General features: G+C 36.3%; 1 protein-coding gene across 6 annotated transcripts in view; it reads right to left on the minus strand.

Annotated features, from left to right (window-relative positions):
• The window catches only part of PIGN (phosphatidylinositol glycan anchor biosynthesis class N), a 103,180-nt gene that overhangs the window by 52,210 nt on the left and 30,198 nt on the right, over window positions 1–20,772 (minus strand). For all 6 annotated transcript variants that reach the window (XM_007080452.3, XM_007080455.3, XM_007080457.3 and 3 more), the window contains 6 exons: window positions 20,122–20,252; window positions 19,122–19,238; window positions 16,134–16,174; window positions 13,386–13,445; window positions 11,521–11,613; window positions 10,828–10,883 (listed from right to left, as the gene is read on the minus strand). In XM_007080452.3, the coding sequence (XP_007080514.1) occupies window positions 10,828–10,883; window positions 11,521–11,613; window positions 13,386–13,445; window positions 16,134–16,174; window positions 19,122–19,238; window positions 20,122–20,252 (498 nt within the window). The remainder of the gene's footprint in view (window positions 1–10,827; window positions 10,884–11,520; window positions 11,614–13,385; window positions 13,446–16,133; window positions 16,175–19,121; window positions 19,239–20,121; window positions 20,253–20,772) is intronic.

Here is a 20,772-nt window from a genome sequence, read left to right on the forward strand (position 1 = left end):
GTACTCTGGCTAATAAAGAATTCTGACTAAAACAATGCAATTAATGGAGCAGTAAACCAGGGGCGTGAGCTTCAGTACCCAGAACTTCGGGTGTTCATCATACACAGACACAACAGACAAGGCCAATCCACTATGGATGGCTCTTTGTACCCCTGAGCTAGACAGGGACTTAGAATTGTCGTGATCAAAAACTGCAGGCAATCAAAACCAACAAAGTTAATGAACAATTTGAACCTCTTTACCATTCTTATACTACACAATATACTTGTGGTTCCCTTATCTTTTATTTCTCTTTCTGTCATTTTCCTGTCATTTTACCACAGTAGAAGCCTTATATACACAAGAGAAATACTCCTAATACTGCATAACCAGGAAATATATCTAACGGCATTAAGTTTATGGAATGTAAAAACTGAAGAAATATAACCAGAACTCAATAACCTGATTGAAATAAGTATATTTAAACACAAAATTGAATGTATACTGCTTAATTAAAACTTATAAAGTGAATACCTCCAAACTTAAAAAGTATAAAAAAGTTTTTTAAGGCTTTATTAGGGTTAGATCATTTGAAATTGATATTTTTGTATGTAAAAAGCTACTAAATTAAATATTGACGATTTCAATGATTCAACATAATATAATCACTTATCTTTCTTCTACTTGATTCCAGAAATCTCTAAAGAGATAAGATGGGAGACCTGCAGGAAGTAAATCTTTTATGTAATGATATTAATTGGGTGGGGGTCATAGGCTTCTTTCTGAATCTGATACTCTCTAGAAAATGCATATAATATTACATACAATTTCCAAAAATTCACGAACCCCAGAAACTCATCTCTCTGAGTCCTATAAGCACACCTGATTAAGAACTGCACAACTCCAAGGATCCCCAGATCTTTCAACTCAGAGGAACCCAATCACTATTTCAGACTGCAAGAAAAGTCTCCACCTCAGGACTCACTGGGATTTGGAGGAAAAAGATACCAGGAAGTGGGAATACATGAAAGAAACACAAGTTACTTCAAAATGTTGTCATGGTCCCATTCTTTGTCCTTCAGATACCACACATTTTGGAATATTTTCCTAGAAGTCTTAGGGCTGGAATCACTGGGCCAAAGAGCACCAGAATTCTTTGAAGGCTGTATCCGAGTCGAATTTTCCAAATTTCTATAAAATTCTTCTAATCGGTCTCTCTTCCTTGCTTTGATCCCCTCGGCTTCCTAAGACAGGAATTCCAGCTTCTAACTTAACTTGAAATTGATATGGGCATCTTATTTTCTACTTTATCAATTCTAAACTTCCTGGACTATTGATGACCATCTATTTCCATTCTACTTAATTTCCCATCACCCCAAATGTACATCCTCAGCTATACAATGGTTACGCACTTCATTCGTCACCTATTCACATCTGAGTTTTTGTTCATAAAGATCCTTCCCTCTCTGCTTTCCAAAATCAAATCTTTATCACCCTTTATGGCCCTCTCCCAATCCCGCCTCACACCATTGGCATTTTAGTGTGGTCTACTATCAATTTATTTCTCATCAATTAAATTTTAATTTCCATATAGACCATTAATTATTTCTATTAAAAACCATAATACTATAATAATACTTAGCAAAGTACTAAGCACATAAAATGAATCAATAAATCTTAATTGATTAAAATGCTATCAAAATATTACAAATCTAAAAACAGGGGAAAGGGGCACATGGGTGGCTCAGTTGGTTGAGCATCTGACTTCAGCTCAGGTCATGATCTCATTGTTTGTGAGTTCGAGCCCCACAGCAGGCTTTGCCCTGATAACGCAGAGCCTGCTGAAGCAATCTCCCTTTTTCTGTGCCCCTCCCCTGCTAATGCTCCCTCCCTCTCTCTCAAAAATAAACATTAAAAAAAAAATTTTTTAAGGGGAAAAAATAACAGAATACTATACATTGCCATTTTAAAAGCACCTAATTATTTGCTAAACTAACTTAAAAGATGAAAAGCAGGCTTGTCTGGAGCTAAATTTCTTAGGCTAATTTAATACATATTCTCAAGCAAACTCTTAAGAATGAAGGAAGAAATATTTTTAAAGAAAAGTATTTATGTTATATTATGTTACATTTCATTACATTATATATGAAATTTTATATATGGAGCACTTAGGTAAAAAAAAAAAAACAGCATCAGGCTAATTTATGCTTTTCCTAAAATTAATATTTATAAGTCTTGGGATATAACAAAGGTGTTTTTTTCAATATTTATTTATTTTGGGGGAGAGCACAAGCAGGGGAGGAGCAGAGAGAGGGGACAGAGGACCTGAAGCAGGCTGTGTACTGACAGGCTGACAGCAGTGAGCCCACTGTGGGGCTCAAACTCATGTACAGTGAGATCATGACCTGAGCCAAAGTTGGACACTCCACTGACTGAGCCACCCAGGTGCCCTGGGACACACCAAAGGTTTATGGTATGTCTGGAGTTCATCAAAATGTTCCATACAAATCTCACTGTAGCATTAGGACATTAAAGACTCTTACAAACTTGTCCCCAATCAAAATTTTTTAGCTTTCTGTAAGTTGAGAAAGGTACAAAATCATTCTTAGTGTCACCTATTATTTTTAATTTTTTTAATGTTTATTTATTTTCAAGAGAGAGAGAGAGAGAGACAGAGTACAAGCAGGGGAGAGGCAGAGAGAGAGGGAGACACAGAATCCAAAGCAGGCTCCAGGTTCTGAGCTGTCTGCACAGAGCCTGATGTGAGGCTTGAACTCACGAACTGTGAGATCATGACCTGAGCTGAAGTTGGATGCTCAACTGACTAAGCCACCCAGGTGCCCCAAATAATTAAAAATTTTCTAAAAATAAAAAAATAGGGATTCAATTACATGACACCATTTTATTATTTTTTTTTTAAGTTTACTTATTTATTTTGAGGGTGGGAGGGGCAGAGAGAGAGAATTCCAAGCAGGCTCCATGCTGTCAGGGGGACTCAGTCTTACAAACCGAGATTATGACCTGAGCCAAGATCAAGATTTGGGTGCTCAACTGACTAAGCCACTCAGGCTCCCCCTACACCATTTTATTTATTTATTAAAAAAAAATTTTTTTTAACATTTATTTATTTTTGAAAGAGAGAGAAAGAGAGCACGAGCAGGGTAGGGTAGAAACAGAGGGAGACACAGAATACGAAGCAGGCTCCAGGCTCTGAGTTGTCAGTCAGCACAGGGCCGGATGCAGGGCTCTAACCCATGAACTGTGAGAGAGATCATGACGTGAGCAGAAATCAGACACTCAACCAACTGAGCCACCCAGGCGCTCCATACACCATTTTATTTCTTAAGAAAAAGAGAAGATCTAAAGAAATACGGTAAGATGTTGACATTTCTTAAATCTGGTTGTGGGTACAAGGATTTTTGTTATATTCTCCATTCTTTTCAGCATGTTTGAAGAGGGATACATATGTACATAGGACATGTATGGAAAGATGCATAAGAAACTGCCACTTTGTCTCCAAGGAAAAAGACTATAAAACTAGAACTCAGAAGAGGTAACATATTATTATTGCTTGTATAATTTCTATTGTGTATATGCATTACTTTTTCATTCACATTTTATCAACCAGGCTTTTTTTAAAAAAATAATTAAAACATTAAAATTTAACCACAGTTTCTGGCTATGATGGAGAATCTTGGACATACCAATGCTCCCACCAGGAACAACTAGAAAGCCTAATAGAATGAAATAAAAATCACTTTGAAGGTGCTCGAGAGTCACTGAGACCATCAAGACTAAGAGTTATTAAGATCCTAGAGAGAAGCAAACCAGAGGAGTAGTCCAGCATTCTACAAACATTAACTCTTAGGGCATCTGCCAGTCTTATTTTTGGCAAAGGTAGAGAATCCAATACAGCCTTTGACAATCCTATAAGGCTGCGGAAATAAAAACTAAAATATGTGGCTGCCAATGCAGCCAGGACTTGAGGATCCAAAAGAGAAGAAAAATAAGAGAATAATATAAAATTTTCATCCTGGGTTTTTATTTTTTAAGTTTATTTATTTATTTTGAGAGAGAGAGTGTGTGTGTGCGTGCACTCAAGCAGGGGAGGGGCAGAGAGAAAAGGGAGAGAGAGAATCCCAAGCAGGCTCCGCACTGTCAGCACAGAGCCCGATGCGGGGCTCAAAGCCACGAAGTGTGAGATCATGACCTGAGCCAAAACCAAGAGTTGGAGGCTTAACTGACTGAGCCACCCAGGTGCCCCTCATTCTGGATTTTTTTAAAAAAAAGACATGAATGAAAACCTATCTGGAATGACTTAAGCTAACTTAACAAGTTTCTGAAGTGAAGTCTTAAGAAGAATGGGAGAAGGAACTTTTATAAGCAATAACTTCTATGTGGAGAATTCTGGTAAAGAAACAGAGGTCACGTGCTAGTCAAAAGGGAAGTGAGCTGGACACCCAGCGAACTCTTCAGCTGTGTGGGACACAGCAGACAAGCAGCTATGAAGAAAGCCCTGAACAGGAGGGCAGAAGTTTTGTCAGTCTCAAGATACAGAAGAGACAAAACTTGGTGTTCAGGAGCCACTGAGGAAGGATAACACTTGCCTTCCACCGAGATCCCCTGGAGGCCATACTCCAAGAGCAGACACAACCAGAGGGAAGAGATGCAATGCGGCCCTGAGTCAGCTGTCATTCTGTTAGAGGATAAGGTAAAACCTCACTGGAGAAGGAGATAATCCAGAGCTTCCAAAACTTTTAATTCACAACGATAAGCATTCATCTAAAACCCACCAGACTCCATAATAGAACCAAATGAAGACAGGAGAAGCACACTCACAAATGATATGGTTATTGGTGGTGGTATCAGCTGCACTTTAACTGTGGCTACTATACTCAATAATAAAGGGCAAGATAGAAAATTGCACCAGAGAACTGGCATCTGTTTTTTAAATGAATTGAAATGGAAATTCTACAACTGAAAAAAATGTAGTAACTGAGACTCAGAACTCAAAAGCAGCAAACCGGACAAAGCAGGAGAGAGATTTGGCGTATTAGAAGACAGGTCACTAGAAGATATCCTGCCTGAACTTTGAAGAGCAAAAAGAATGAAAAATGCAGAGAAGACTATTAAAAAACTCCCAAATAACATACAAGCCCCTGTGAACGGCCCTAATATTTACACATGTAATTAGAATGCTAGAGAAGGAGGGAGAGAGAACTTGGTAGAATATTTGACGATCATGGCAGCAGATTGTGTCTAATAGTAACTTGTATGAAAAAAAATTTCTTTATTGGCTAAATCTTTTATATTTAAAACATCAAGTTTTAAAAGAATCTATTACCAGCAGGTTATGTTTAAATAAAAAAAGAAAGAAAGAAAGGAAAGAAAAAAGTAGCTATGATAGCTACTATTCCATCTTTTTTTAGTTATGTGAATATTGTAGAGGCAAGTAAGCCATGTTTTAGGATTATCAAGAATTTTATCATTAATTATTCAATATCTCTAATGTTTGGAGGACAAAATCTTAAAATGCTATCCTTTGAAGTGTTTTATCTTTTACATCTTCTCAGACTTTTATTACAAAAATATTTCATGTTTACTTACGTAAGATATTTTAGGAATACCTAGTGATATCTAGTCCATTCCTTTTTAGAATATTTATTTAGATTAAAGGAGAAATATTTCAAGAAGGTAAAGACAGAGAAAGGATGTCATTTCTAGAATAATCTGCATTCCATTACACTGACCATTGATGTAGAATCTTATTTTCATCTTTTAAGTCATAACTGAGTAAATAAAAATTTTCCATGTATGTATATGATATATAAAAGTTACTTTTTTAAAAAGAGGAATTTCAATCTTGAAGGGGGAAATTGCATTTATAGTATATCAGATGGGTGACGTGGTAGAAAGATTCACATGAAAAACAGTATTTAAATTTGGTCTAAGCGAGGAACTTTAATCCATACCAGCCTAACAGAAACAAATACATTAAAAAGAAACAAAGTAGTTTTTGCCATTTTTGGCAAAAAATATATTAAAATGTTTTGTTAAAGTTTAACTGCCTTGAGTTTGTATAGTAATTTTTAAGTAAAAGAGAATAGCCATTTTTGCTTCTATTGGCAAGGTACGTTTCTTCTAAAATATCCCTTAAGAGACCTTTCTTGTTCTTTTCCCATTTCATGTAATTCTTTTCCTTTAAAGTTTTTCTGGGCCTTACTTTGGCCTCTATTGTACACAGTTTTCATAGACAAAGTGTATTTCCTCCTCCTCAAGGTAAGTTGACAGTCAAAACTTTTATGTTTCTCCTAGTCATGGAGCTCCACCTGCTGTACGTCCCTTGGCATAGCATTAGATCGGAAGGACCCAATCTTAGGTTTGAGTTTCTTTGTTGAATTCTACTTGTCAGAATAGATATTACAGGACTTTTATTCTTTTTCAGAAGTATTTAAGATATAAAAGATAAAATCTACTTATTTTTTTACAGAACATGATAAAATAGGATATGCAAATACCATAAGGATCCATTGGACTCTTTTACAAGATACGGTCAAGGACCTTAGCAATTGTATTTTTCTCACATCTTGAAACATTTGCTATTTCACCACCCTAGGAATTATTACATTATTCATGCTAGACAAGACTAAATAAGAGAATGGAAGAATGGTGGAATATCATTAAACTAAAATCTAGGGATGCTGGTGAAGTTGATCACGTAAGTAAAATTTCAAGACCATGAACCTTCTGATGTCAATATCCTAGATAAATTTTCTCAAAGCTAAGAATTGAGGAGTGAATAATATATTTCTAAGAAGGAAAAGGAAATATGGCATTTATTCAAGAAGTCAGGCCTTCAATAAACAATTATTTGTAACAAGAACTTGAGCTATTTTGTAGAAAAAATCTGTGGCAACTGTTATCTTTAATCTACTATGATGTTTACGTGCCAACAATCACTTGATATAGCTTCTAAGTGGATGATGTTGACATTATATATAAAGGTGACTGTAAGAAAACAGATGGTATAAAAATGAATAAATTCATTGGATTACAGAAAAATAAAGAGTCCATGGTACTCAGATGGTAAATGGCAACAACTGTTTTTCCCAGCATACTGAACTTATGTAATAAAAAAAGATACTACTCATAATAGAAATAAAATGTCCAGGAATAAAATAATGAAAAATGTATATTGTGGGGAAAACTATAAAATTTTACTTAAGGACATAACGGGGGATAGGAATAAGTAAATGTTGGATAGTAATATTCTATACTGTAAAAATGTCAATCCTCACCAAATTGCTTCCTAAATATAGTACAATAACCAAAGAAATTTTCATTTTCATAAAACTCAAGGTAATGATTCTAACATTTATATGGAAGAATACATTTCTTTTTTATGCCCATTATTTTTATGATTTTGTGATTCGTGCCAATGATTAAACTACCTATTTATTTTTTGTTTCTTTTTTAAGTATATGCTTTATCAAAGTAATATATGCACATAATTTTAAAAAGTAAAAAACTGTGCAGAGGGGACAAGGACAACCAATAAACACCTGCCCCACCCTTCTCATCTCTCATTCCCCAGTCCAGAGACAAAAACTTTTACAAGTGTCGATTTCTAGTTATTCTTGTAGTTACCTCCATTTTTCTTCATAATATGCTTTTATTACTATTTCTTGACTGGATGACCCGAGGCATTTTCTGTTGACTCCTCACTGATTCTGCCTGTTCCTGCTGTCTCCTTCCCCCTCAATATGGTTATATTACTATTTTTACCTCTTCTGTTGGCTACATTGGTCACTTTATTTTTAAGTAATCCCTACATGGGGCTCAAACTCATGACCCCAAGATCAAGAGTTGTATGCTCTACCCGCTGAGCCAGGGAGGTGCTCCTACATCAGTCACTTTAATAATGGGCCTAGCAGTGCCTTGGTGGCTCAGTCGGTTGAGTGCCCGACTTTGATCCAGGTCATGATCTCGTGGTTCATGGGTTCGAGCCCCATGTCAGGGTCTGTGCTGACAGCTCAGAGCCTGGAGCCTGCTTTGGATTCTGGGTCTCCCTCTCTCTCTGCACCTCCCCTGCTCATACTCTGTCTCTCTCTCCTTCAAAAATAAATAAACATTTTAAAAAATGTTCAAATAATGTAGTACCTAAGCCTCTGTCTTGTTTTGTCAACTATGTCCAGAATCTCCACATTCTATTTTATGAGAACAATAGCGCCACTACTATTCCATTTGTATTTCTCTTTTCCTCTGACTTCCGACATGTAACCCTGTGGGCTTGTCAAGGTTGGGAACACTGGCATTCTATTCCATAATAATAGTTAAGTCTTCCCTGCTTTGCCTAAGGTTTGAGTCTAAAGTTTTTACTTTATTATTTTATTTTACTTTATTTTACTTTACAGTATTAAATACTGTTCACTGAACAGTTAAGTTCTATGCTAGGATTAGATTGTATCATCTGTTTAACTGAAGCTTTGACCTATGTGCCAATGTGCAAATGAATTCTTCCTCCCGCTTCCAGCAACTGTTCAAAATCAGCTTACATATTAGGTTGCTTCACATACGAAGCATGCTTTCTTGTACAGTTTGAAATGTTTCCTTTTCCCTAAAGCTTCCACTTGTCATTGTTTCAGAGGATGAAGAAATATATGCCTTCCTGCTTCCTCCAGCTTCTTACTCCATCCATATGTTAGAATTCTTACTCAATCCATATATGAAAATTCATTTCCTTTCACTATTCTAATTTGGAGGGTTTGCCTCCCATTTGGACTATTCTTGTACAATTTATCATTCTGTAAGTTTTTAGTCGCATTTCTGGTTTTTAACATATGCATCCCGTACCCTTTCTCATTTTGTAACGTGTGCTTTTTCTTATAGATACAATAGTTCCTCAGATCTTTTTTTTTACAAAAACTTTCAAATGTTTTTATTTTATTTTTGAGAGAAAGACACACAGAGAAAGCGAGGGAGGAGCAGAGAGAAAAAAGGAGACACGAAATCCGAAGCAGGCTCCAGGCTCTGAGCTGTCAGCACAGAGCCTGATGCAGGGCTCGAACCCATGAGCCGTGAGATCATGACCTAAGCCGAAGTCGGACGCCTAACCATCTGAGCCACCCAGGGGCCCCTGATATTTCTGAGAACTTTAACATTGTAAGTTCTTTTCTTTTCCTTATTTCCTCAGGAGTCAATTCTCCACTTTACCTTAGACACTTTTTGGTCATATTGGAAGCTATTGAGAAATGGTGACTTTTAGCCAGAAAAGTCTGCAGGCAGGGCTAAAGCTTTGCTCCAGTGTTCAGGAATCAACCATGCTGTAGGGTCCCCAGAGGACAAAAAGCTAGCAGTGGCTCTGCAGGCAGATGTTGAGCATCAAAGCAGGGCAAGTTCATGGTCAGCCAGCAGGCCTAAGTAGAAGAAGCCAGGCAGTGTGCACCTGAACTCTTCACAGAAGAGTACCTCTTCCTTGACCAGTTTTTCTAAAGCGGCCAGTCTAAAGTAACCCACAGTCTCACTTTCAATGTCCCATGTATTTTCTTCGTCCCAGGAATTGATCATATATTTCTTGTTCATTTGTTTACTTTATTATGCTCTGACTACACCACTACACTGTAAATAAACAGATGCATATGATATGTATATGACATCATATGGGGAAAATAGTAAAAACTTGCCTTATAGCCTCTATATGCATATATGGTATCTTACAATTAGGGAAAGTCTTCAAAAATAATTCTACCTTTGATGGATATAACATAATATTTAGGGTACGCAATTTCATATGATCGTAAGTTGCAAAATCCCAATTTTGCTTGGTTTTTGCTCTCCTATTCACACAGATACACATATACCCAAAGTCAGGCATGTAATCACATTATTCAACAGGTAGTGCAATGTTTAAGCCTTTCTAGTTTATGAATACCACACTAATGCTACAGGTTTGTCAAAAAGAATTCCAGTGAAGTCATTCAAACACTTCACTAACATCCATTATTTTGAAGAATTTCTATTTATCTTGGTCAAGAGCAAAATCCTCCCTAATTAAATGTGAACCCTTGCAAATTGAAAACGAACCTTGAGGAGGAGGAGTAAGGGAGGCCGAATAAACCTCCCCACGTCAGTAGTGCAGAGCCAGGTTTGTGACTCAAATCACAGGAGTGGGGACTCCAGATTCAAGGAAAAGAGATCTAGGACAGCAAAATCCTGCTGCCCTCCAAAGTCTGTTCTCCCCACCCACCCAGTAGTTGTCAATGTCTCCCAGAATTGTATCATCGGCCTTTTCTTGTCACTTTCTACATTCTCCTAGAGCCTCCTACATGTGTAACAGTTAACATCTTACCTTATGCTGATGCCTTCAGATCTTCATAACCAACTCTCAGGTCTATGTTGCAAGCCAAGTCCCTAATTTGTTGCCCTAATTTTATGTCTAATTTGTCACTAATTCTAACTAACTAATTGGTTTCTTCGAATGTAGGCTGAACGCAGAAACATTCATCCTTGCCCCTAACCATCTCTTCTTTATTTCTACAAGCCATCATGGTACCAAATGTCCCAATCAACCAAGCAAAGAGCCCCACACTTTCAATTAAGCCCTGTTGAATTGATCTCTTCAATGTCTCCCACAGCTCTCTGTGCCCCCTTTATCTCCTTTACCAGCCACTCAAAGGTATCTGGTATCTGGCCCATTATTTATAAAAGCAAGAGAAGAGGCTTTCGTTTTGGAGTTTGCACTAATATAAATAAAAAAGAAAAAGTTTCTAAGTAACTCATCTATCCTGTCAGCACTCAAACTCATTAAAATATTCCTTCCTACAAGTTAATAAAAAATATGAGACTTACTTAAATGGTATAAACAAAAACGGTAAAGTAACTTCTTTTTTCTGAGTCATTTTCACCTGGGAACCAAGTAGGAAAATATTTCATTATATTATAAATGAGACACAAATTAATTTCATTTTGAAATACAAACATTCATTAAAATGGCTCTTTGGGGATGGTTCACTACTTTGAAACTAAATGGAATTTTATGTTACTATATTATTTCATAAGTATTTAAACAAAAATTTCAGATTATCATACTATCATAATGAGCTGAGAATTAATCATATCAAGCTTGCAAAAGAACATACTGTAATCTCATTAAACTGTATTTCTTTTACTATAGAAGACAAAATAAGCCAAGCTGCCTTGACAATACTAACAGAAAGTTTCAGTGAAATGGTCACCTCTTTAACTTGTCTTAATGCATATGATAGTTGTATATGAAATGACAAGAAATGTTGCAGTCTCTAATACTACTTCTATGGGGCAAATTCTAATCAGTAAATTATAAGCATATGCGGTGGTCTTCGAAGGTCATTCTACGCACTCGAACTGATTCCTGGGATCTGCACCTCACAAATGTTAAACTTTATGACACTAGTCAAAGACACAAAAGATCATAAACTATAGAAAATAATTTCTTTACATTTTCACTTAATATATTTGATGTTAAAATTGTCATAGTATCCATTTTTGTGTGTCTTGTTTTACCTTGAATTGTTCGAGAATCTGTATTGCATTTGTAAACATGCTCTCTGCTTTGAAGAGATCAGTGTTGTTAAGATAATCTACAGGAAGGATGCCCTGTAAATAAAGAACACTGCTTTAGTATTGGTATTAATTTTACTAGTATAATATTAGTATTAACAACTCAGGCTATTCTTATAAAACAAAAAGAGTTACAAATGAAACAATAAAGACAAGACACGTAGAGGAATAAATTACTGAAATAATTAAGCAAAATGTTTTTAAAACCATAACTGAAATATTATTTTTTCTATTATTTTTTCTCACAAAGTGTATATAACAAAGTAAATAAAGTAATAGAGATGAAGTAAGTTCAATAAAACCTAGTATCTATTGAAAGACTACTGTGTGCTGAGCAGTGAGCTAAGTGCTTTGCACACACGAAAAATCCCTATGGTGGGCCACAGCCGGTATCCTTAAAAAGGAAAAAATGACATAATAAGAAAATTGAGAGTATACCGTGCATAGTAAGAGTAAGGGCTGCTTTGTTAATACACATACACATATACTTATGACCAGAAGGGTCACTTACTGAAGTTCTGAGTTAGAGGTCATTATTTAAAAAAGTTTTTTTTTAATGTTTATTCATTATTGAGACAGAGAGGGACAGAGTGCGAGTGGGGGAGGGGCAGAGAGAGAGAGAGGGAGTCACAGAATCTGAAGCAGCTCCAGGCTCTGAGCTGTCAGCACAGAACCCGATGCAGAGCTCCAACTCACAAGTGGTGAGATCATGACCTGAGCTAAAGTCGTGCTCAACTGACTTAGCCACCCAGGCACCCCAGAGAACATTATTTTTTTTAAATTTGCTCTGAAAAGCTAAAATGAATGGCTAGTTGGAATGGATATTTTTGTTTGTTTTTTGGCTTTTCAGCACCCAGTTCCCATTTTTAACAGCATTACCATTCTATGTTGAGAAATCTCCCCCATTGGATATAACAGTGGGTTTCTTTTTGCTTTTATTTTTTTAATGTTTATTTATTTTTGAGAAAGAGAGCAAAAGTGGGGGAGGGGCAGAGAGAGAGAAAGAGAGTGGGGGAGAGGAGAGGAGAGGAGAGGAGAGGAGAGGAGGGGAGAGGAGAGGAGAGGAGAGGAGAGGAGAGGAAAGGGAGACATAGAATCCAAAGCAGGCCCCAGGCTCCGAGCTGTCAGCACAGAGCCCAATGCAGGGCTTGAACCCACAAACTGCACGATCATGACCAGAGCTGAAGTCGGACGCTTAACTGAATGAGCCATTCAGGCACTCCAACAGTGAGATTCTAATGAAGCCCTACTTTCCTTTACTGAAGGATAAATAAATAACCCAAGCTAGCCCACTCAAGAGGTAAGCAGTGGAATCTGACTCCTAAGAGTCAAGGAACAAAAAGTACAAGTATAATACTATTCTCCCCTAGTGTTGGTGCACTGAGCACAACAGTTTGGTTCTTTCTTCAAGTTCCTGGCGCTCCCTTAGTTCCTGTTCATTTCCAAGCCTGGATTTTGAGCACCCCTTCAAATCAACAACCCAGTAATATCATTTTAATAAATTCCCTTTAAATGGATTCAGTTTCTGCTGCTTGCAATAAAATTTATATATATTTTACCACTTATAACTGAAATACAAAGATAAATCTATATACATTTTAGAAAATAAAAAATTTTAAAGAAAAGCTATTAGGCTTCTGCTCTATGTTGTAGATTATAATACATACACAGTTAGATACTTAGAAAAAAAGAGAGGAAAGTAAGTTTTAAATGTAACCAAAGATTATTCAGAAGGACATAAAAAGTAAATTTTACTGTACAGTAACTTTTTTTTATTCTGAGAGCTGATAAGAAATTTTATTCCTTACCACTGAATTAAGGGGAAAGGGAACTCCAATAAGAGAAGCCATCAATGGTGCAATATCAGCCTACAAACAGAAAATGTTCAATTCTAGTAAGTTTACAGACATCAATAAGAAAATTATATAATTTAATGCAACTATATTTTGGACTATAATCATGATGTTCATTATAATCCATTACCTTCAAACATTTATTCAGTACACAATAGATATCAATCTCTAAAAATGTCATTTGCTACAGCTGCATCAACTTACACACTAGAACAAAAAGTTACTACCCTGGTAGCTAAGAACTTGACCACTCCATGTAAGAGTTTTTCAGTATTATGAATAGGATGCCTTAACTAGACAAAAAGTAAATAGCAACAGAAGGTTTTAACTGGGTAAAGGTACATATTAAGAAAGAAAGTATATACCAGAAGGTTTGGCCAGACAGTGAAGTCCAGAAAAGACATAAACCCCCAGTTTCCCGGACACTTGTGTGTGTCTCTACCTCCATTTCCTTATCTCTCTCTGGCTTCTCAGCCACCTACAACTTCCTTTGATTCTTCACCATCCCACAGACACTCTCCTTGAGGGTAACAGAGCTAATACCCTCTATTTTTCTAAATCTGGCTGTTTTTATATTAGTCCTTATAATTTTTCAGGCAGTAAAGTGCTTAGATGTCAAAATGCCCAGTTCCAAATCCTTGCCTGAAATCTGAGTCCTTGGGCAGGTTATCTGACCTCCTCAATGCCTCAGTTTCCTTATCACTTATTTATTTTCTTATCATTTAGTTATTTAAAAAAAAAAAACCCTTACAGAGTTATGGCATAATTAAAGGAGATTAAATTTATAAAGTACGTGGCACAGAATAATCCTGCAGTGAATGGTGGCTACAAATGCTCTTCTGATTATTTTAATCACTTGACTTTTCAGCAGCACCGCATACACCATTCCCTTCTTGGCATCTGTAACACCACACACGCCACTCAATGTCTTCAGTCTCACTGGGGCTCCTTTCCAGATACCATCTCAAGTTGGAGTTTGGTCCCAGGCTCTCAGTGCTTCTCACGTTTTACCATCTGGACTCTCTTTACTAAGTACCATCCCACAGAAAACTGGAAAACTCCAATGGCCTCTAATTGCCTTGTGCCTTTCCCCCCAGAATCCACTGTTGGCTTCCTCCAACCTATTCTTCCTGCTGCATCCAGAGAAATCCTTTCCCCAAAAAACAGATCCTGTCACTCTCCAAGCTTCATATACTTCAAGGGCTTCCTCAAGCTTTAGGATGAAGTCCATAGGCCCATAAGGCCCTGCGGGGTCTAGTGCCCACCCAGACATCAGACCACAGTCTCAGTTTCTCTGCGCTCCTTTAATACACCATGTATCCTCTTACCAGAGCTCTGTGTACATGTTGCTGCCTCTGCGTGGAAAGGGAGAGGGAACACCATGTGCCTGGTAACTCCTACTTAATTCTGCAATCTCAGCTCAAACCTCTATTTCTCAGGAAGACTTTGCAGACCATACAGTCTATCAGATATGTCCACTCTATACTCTCATAGCTTCACAGTCCTCTTTTGTACTAATTATCACACTGTAATTTTACATGTATTTGTATAATAATTTGCTTAATATCTGTTCTCACCCCTAAACTGTAAGCTTCCCAGGGCAGGCATTTTGTCTACTTTTCCTCACCATTATATCCCTTACACATATCTAATGTTAATGTTTGCATAGTGTTTTACACCACTGTGGACACATAGCAATGTTGGTGAAAGAATGAATAAAGAAACTCTAATGTAGATTTGAAGTAGGAATAGTCACAGGGCAATAGCTGAATCTAGATTTAAATCATAATCCAGTCTGGCTATATGTTTTATGATTTTCAAGTTATTCCCTATCCTTCTGATGGTGATTTTTGCGGCAAATTAATTCAACTGTTATTCTAATTTTATACATTTCCATTTGTTTGGGTAATATGCAGCCATCCCTCCTAATGTACTGACAGAGAACAGGCTTCTGCACCCACAGGCCTAAAAATGAGATTCTAGACCTTGGTTTATCCACCACGATAAGCAATGCCAGTTTGTAAGGTGACCTGGTGAGGGTAAAGTATTCCTGCCACCTTCGAGGTCATATACCAACAATGCCTTGCCTTCTACAAATAGTGAAGATGGCTGTTTGCAGAGCATATCTTCAACAATGAAAATTCCATGCTTCATATTTACACATAACGTTACCAGTCTAACTTGATTAGGTTGGCCATGCATTTCCCTGTAATCTAAAGTTTCTAGCTGAGTAATCTATGTTCTTGTTATCTTTTTTTCCATTGCATTTGTAAGCACCCTGGGTAGAATTAAGGATAAAATATGTGTTAATAAAAAAGAAACGGTAACTCACATACTACAGGAAAAAAAAAACCCATAATAGGGTTTTATTAGGCCTGTGCTTAGAGCAACTAAGCCAGGCAACCATGACAAGAAATCACAGGAATTTAACAGCCATGCAGATTTCAATTTACATAATAATTCTTTAATTAGCCAATGTTATTTGGAGGGAACCTTCTTTCAGTTTTATGTGAAGCTTTTTCTATTTTGCCAAAAGAAAGATTAGTTGGGTTAAAATATTTGCACTAGAAGGATTTCTCTTGGTAATGGAAATGTTTTGAAAAATACTTTATTATTAATACTCTTGTTCAGATTTTTTTTTCAGCCTAAACTTCTTCTAGGAGAGAAAATTAAATGTGAAAGTGACTAAATTGAACTGAATACCTGATGGATATCTTGCCTCTTCCAGCTCTCTAATCTCCATTCTGAAACAAAACGAGACACAACAGCTGATGTTAGGGTTTAAAAAAAAAATAATAGTTTCATTGTTAAGAGAGATCAATGTGTAATGTGAAACAAAAGTACTGGGAAAGTCTATTTTAAGTCAACTATGAACAAAAAAAGACACTTAAACAGGCACAACTGTATGTTTTTAAAACCAGAATTTAAAAGAATAGCTTTAAAAGTAAATATTTGGTGTTTCCTGTGACGATTTATTAAACTTTCAAAGTGCTCATTTGCAGATCGTTGTTTCAAAGCATCAAAAGGGTAAGGAAGGGAAGATGGAAGTAAAAGGCACAATGACAACAGCTGTCAGCATGACTAGGACTAATGACAGTCCCGCTCCAGGGAGTAATTAAGGCAATTGATGTCTGTTAGAAAACCTAAGCCCTTCTTTTTTTCTGTAATGGCAGTTGCTTGCAAAAATACTTAAAAATGTAGCTGTGATGTTCCTACTGTCCATGAATCCCAAATGTGAAAATCCTATAGTGAGTTACAATTAAAATTGCCTTCAGAGATAACCTCATTCCTCTATTTTTCCACATATAAATTCAGAAATTTCAATAACCAGTAATCAAAACAAATGATTATGAGAGAGCATGTCTTCATTTAATGACTTTAAGATATATTACAAAAAGGGTTCTAAGATATTTTTATGATGAAATTTCCTTTAATAAGCTAGCGAAGTTTAAAAATATGTTCCTGGTTCTACTAGTCAGCTACTAAAAATTCACCCTAATTACCTGATAAGGAAAAGATGCACATTCCCTTTCCCTCTAACTTATGACACCTAATATTCATAGAAGAAAAAATGTATTCCTCTGTAATGATTCCTGAAGTCAAGTTATTCTAAAATATTAATTCACTGAGAAATCAAGAGCCAAAGTTTTATATCCTCAGTACAAACATTCTATTGAACCCAGCTTCTATTAGACCCAATCTAATTCATTTACCACAGAGCATAGGAATATAAAATGCTGAAGCTGCTTTAGCAAACAGTGTGTCAGTCTGCAAAAAATTAACAGAGTTACATATGGCCCATTTATTCCATCACTAGGTACCTATCCGAGAGAAATGAAAACATGTCTACACAAAAACTGGTACACAAATGTTCATACATTTGTGTCATTGGCACTATCGACAGTCAAATGTGGAAACAACCCAAATGTCCATAAGATGATTGGATAAATAAAATATGGTCTAGACACACAACGGAATATCATTCAGCTGTAAAAAATAAACTATTTATACGTGCTACAATACAGATGAACCTTGAAAAAAATTATGCCAAGTGGAAGAAGCCAGACACAAAGACCCTACAGTGAGTAATTCCACTTACAGGAAATGTCCAGAATAAGCAGATCCAGAGAGAGAGAAAGTATAATGGTTGCCAGGTGATGGGGAGAGGGGGGGAAATAAGGTGTGACTGCTATTGGGGAAGGGGTTTCTTTGGAGGTGCTGACAGAACAGTTCGTAATTAGACAGTAGAGGTGATGATACAGTCTTGTGAGTATGCTAAAAAGAAAAAAAACCTGAAAGGTACACTTTCAAAACATGAATTAAAATGGCAAGAGAATTTTATCTCAATACAAAAATCAATTCAAGAAAAGAGTCTAAGGAAATTTTATGATGCAAACCAAAGAGTTTCCTATGACAGAAATATATAAACATGGCTGTGAGTGTGAATCCCTGGAGAAGATTTTAAAAAGAAAATTTCCAGGCCTCACCCAGACTCATAGAATTAAAATATCTAGTGACAAAGTCTGGAAATTTGCTTTTTGTTTGTTTTTAAGTCTATTTATTTATTTTGAGAGAGACAGAGAGAGACACGTGGAGGGGCAGAGAGTGAGGGAGAGAAAGAGGATCCCAAGCAGGGTCCCCACCATCAGCACAGAGCCCGTGTAGGACTCGAACTGACGAACCGTAAGAACATGACCTGACACAGAAGCAACAATCAGACATTTCACCGACTGAGCCACCCAGGTGCCCCAACGGAAATTTATTTGTTTTTTAATCTGTATTTTTAACAAGTGTTTTGGATAAGTTTTATACAAATAATCTGGAGTGAGGCATTTGAAAGGAATTTGTTTTGTCCAATTAATAAAAAGTTTGGAACTCTAAAAAAAAAAAAAAAACCTTACCTCACAAAATAAGCAGAGCTCCAGGAAAAAGGAATTCATTTTCCTCATGGATTAGGAAGGAAGGGAGGCTTGGGTAACACAGAAAGCCTTCAAAAGTACTAGAGACAGGGCAAAATCAGTCCAGGTGTGAAATGTCAATTGTGACATATGTGTGATTTATCTGATTGATAGTCTTTGCAGGTTAAGGTATGACTCAGTAGTTTAATGTAAATCCCAGCAATAAAAATAGGCTTGTGGAAAAAAAGTAATAGTATAATTTACATTTGTAACTTCATAAGGCAGATAACTAAGACTATATATTTCAATCTGAATATTATAAACCAATAATGAGAACTATACAAAAATAACACATAAAAATAGTAATGATACAAATATCAAAATGAAAACTGTAACTTGAAAAGTGATTTTTTTAAGTTAAACTTTGGTTTTATTTTATTTTAATGTTTATTTATTTATTTTGAGAGAGATAGAACAGGGAAGGGGCAGAGACAGAGAGAGAGAGGGACAGAATCCCAAGCAGCCTCCGCACTGTCAGTGCGGAGCCCAACGAAGGGCTTAAACTCATGGACAGTGAGATCATGACCCGAGCCGAGAGCAAGAGTCAGACAATTAACTGAATGAGCCATCCAGGCGTCCCCCTAAACTTTGGTTTTATTTTAAAATGTTTTTTTTTTAATTTTTAAAAATTTTATTTAATATAATTTATTGTCAAATTGGCTTACGTATAACACCCAGTGCTTATCCTTTAAAATGTTGTATTTATGAAAACAATAAAGGTAAACGTTTATACCTTTCAAAAATGCATCATCAAATTTCTGAGCTGATACTTTTTGGGGATACTTGATTCCAGCTCCCCAAGTGACAAAAGGAGTTAAAGTCTCTGAAGGATGACCAGCCCCATGGGAACCTACAAATAAGACATCAAGAGTATTAAGACAGGGATATAAGAAATTATACCTAAATATTTATTTATTGTTTAATCGTTTTAAAGAATTGACCCGTATGTATTTCTACTTCTAGCCACCACACTCCCAAATGCGTGCAACTCTGCATAACAATTAGTTTTGAAATATTCCCAAAGCAAGTCGGAGCATCAATAGACAGGCAAAAACCAAACAAAAAGGTCTGTTGACTGGTTGAAAGAAGAACAAGAATATTAACAAGAAGACTTGGAGGAGATGCGACCAGCATAGTGCCACATGGGACACGCAGTCGGTCAAGGCCAGGTCTGTTCTGGAGAGGACAGCAAAGTCTCTTGATGAGTTTCTTCCAGGCCACTCTGGCTGGTGTAACCAAAAGCCCTTTATAGAGTGGAACGAGCTCACTAGAATTCTGTACTGTGATGTGGGGACCCAAACTTCATCTTTGCCTTGTTTTGTTCTCTGTGCACACACTGTGTTTGCCTTGGGAATCTCACAGAAAGGACAAGGTCATCTAGGGTAGACTTCCAGGAGCCCCAGGATTCCTGGTTATACCACCTTACTCTTACATTATCATCACTTACAGTTAACGCTAGGTAGATAAATAATAGGATAGGCACTTTTTGTTTTCTTCTCCATACTTTTCTCTAATTTCTCATTTTAAATGAGAATATGTTCCTTTTATAGTTAGAAAAAAGATCCTTTATATAAGATCAGGTTTTTTACACTAACATGTTAAGCATGCAATTGCCTGTTAGACATTCTGCATATACGAAGACATTTAATCCTCTTCCACATTACAAGCTGTCTGCAAGCTACATTTACAACTACTTTAATCATAAAGTACGTGGCACTTAGAGACAGACGAACCCCAGTCTGTCATTCCATGGTCAGAGGTAAAGATAAATGCCGTTTTCCCATCATTTCCATAAAAGTGTTCAAGAACGGACACCATTTCTTTCATTCCCGCATCCACTAGTTTAATATTGTCCTTATATTCCCTGTTTAAGAAGAAACAGAAGAGCACATTAAAGTTACATTAATTTGGAAAAATAAAATTTCTTCAACATGAACCTAATAGGAATCATCTGAAGTTATTAACTCCTAAATACTTTTATATCTCATCCTTAATATTTTAAAATCAGAGATCTTTATATTGTTAAAGATAACAATCTCTCCTTTTAAAGAAGCATAAGAATCTGAAATCGTTTTCAGAAATAGTTTAAAAGGAGAATACTCTCCAATATTGATTAGCAAATATATTTTAATGAATACTTTTTACATCTCAAATGCATTAATTATGATTTTCAAGTTCATGCGTCTCATAATGCACACTATATTGTTTTTGTCACATTAATAGGTATCACTGTTTCAAGTATAAAATGTTCTCATCCCTTAGAGTGTTTGTGACATAAAACATTAATATAACATTATAAGCAAATTATATTTAAGCTTCCATACAGTTGAATAGGTTGGTTTGGTATGAATTCTATCACTTGAAATAGTCCATCATGTTAAAGA

The sequence above is a fragment of the Panthera tigris genome, chromosome D3 (genome assembly GCF_018350195.1).
Source record: "Panthera tigris isolate Pti1 chromosome D3, P.tigris_Pti1_mat1.1, whole genome shotgun sequence".
Taxonomy (NCBI): Eukaryota; Metazoa; Chordata; class Mammalia; order Carnivora; family Felidae; genus Panthera; species Panthera tigris.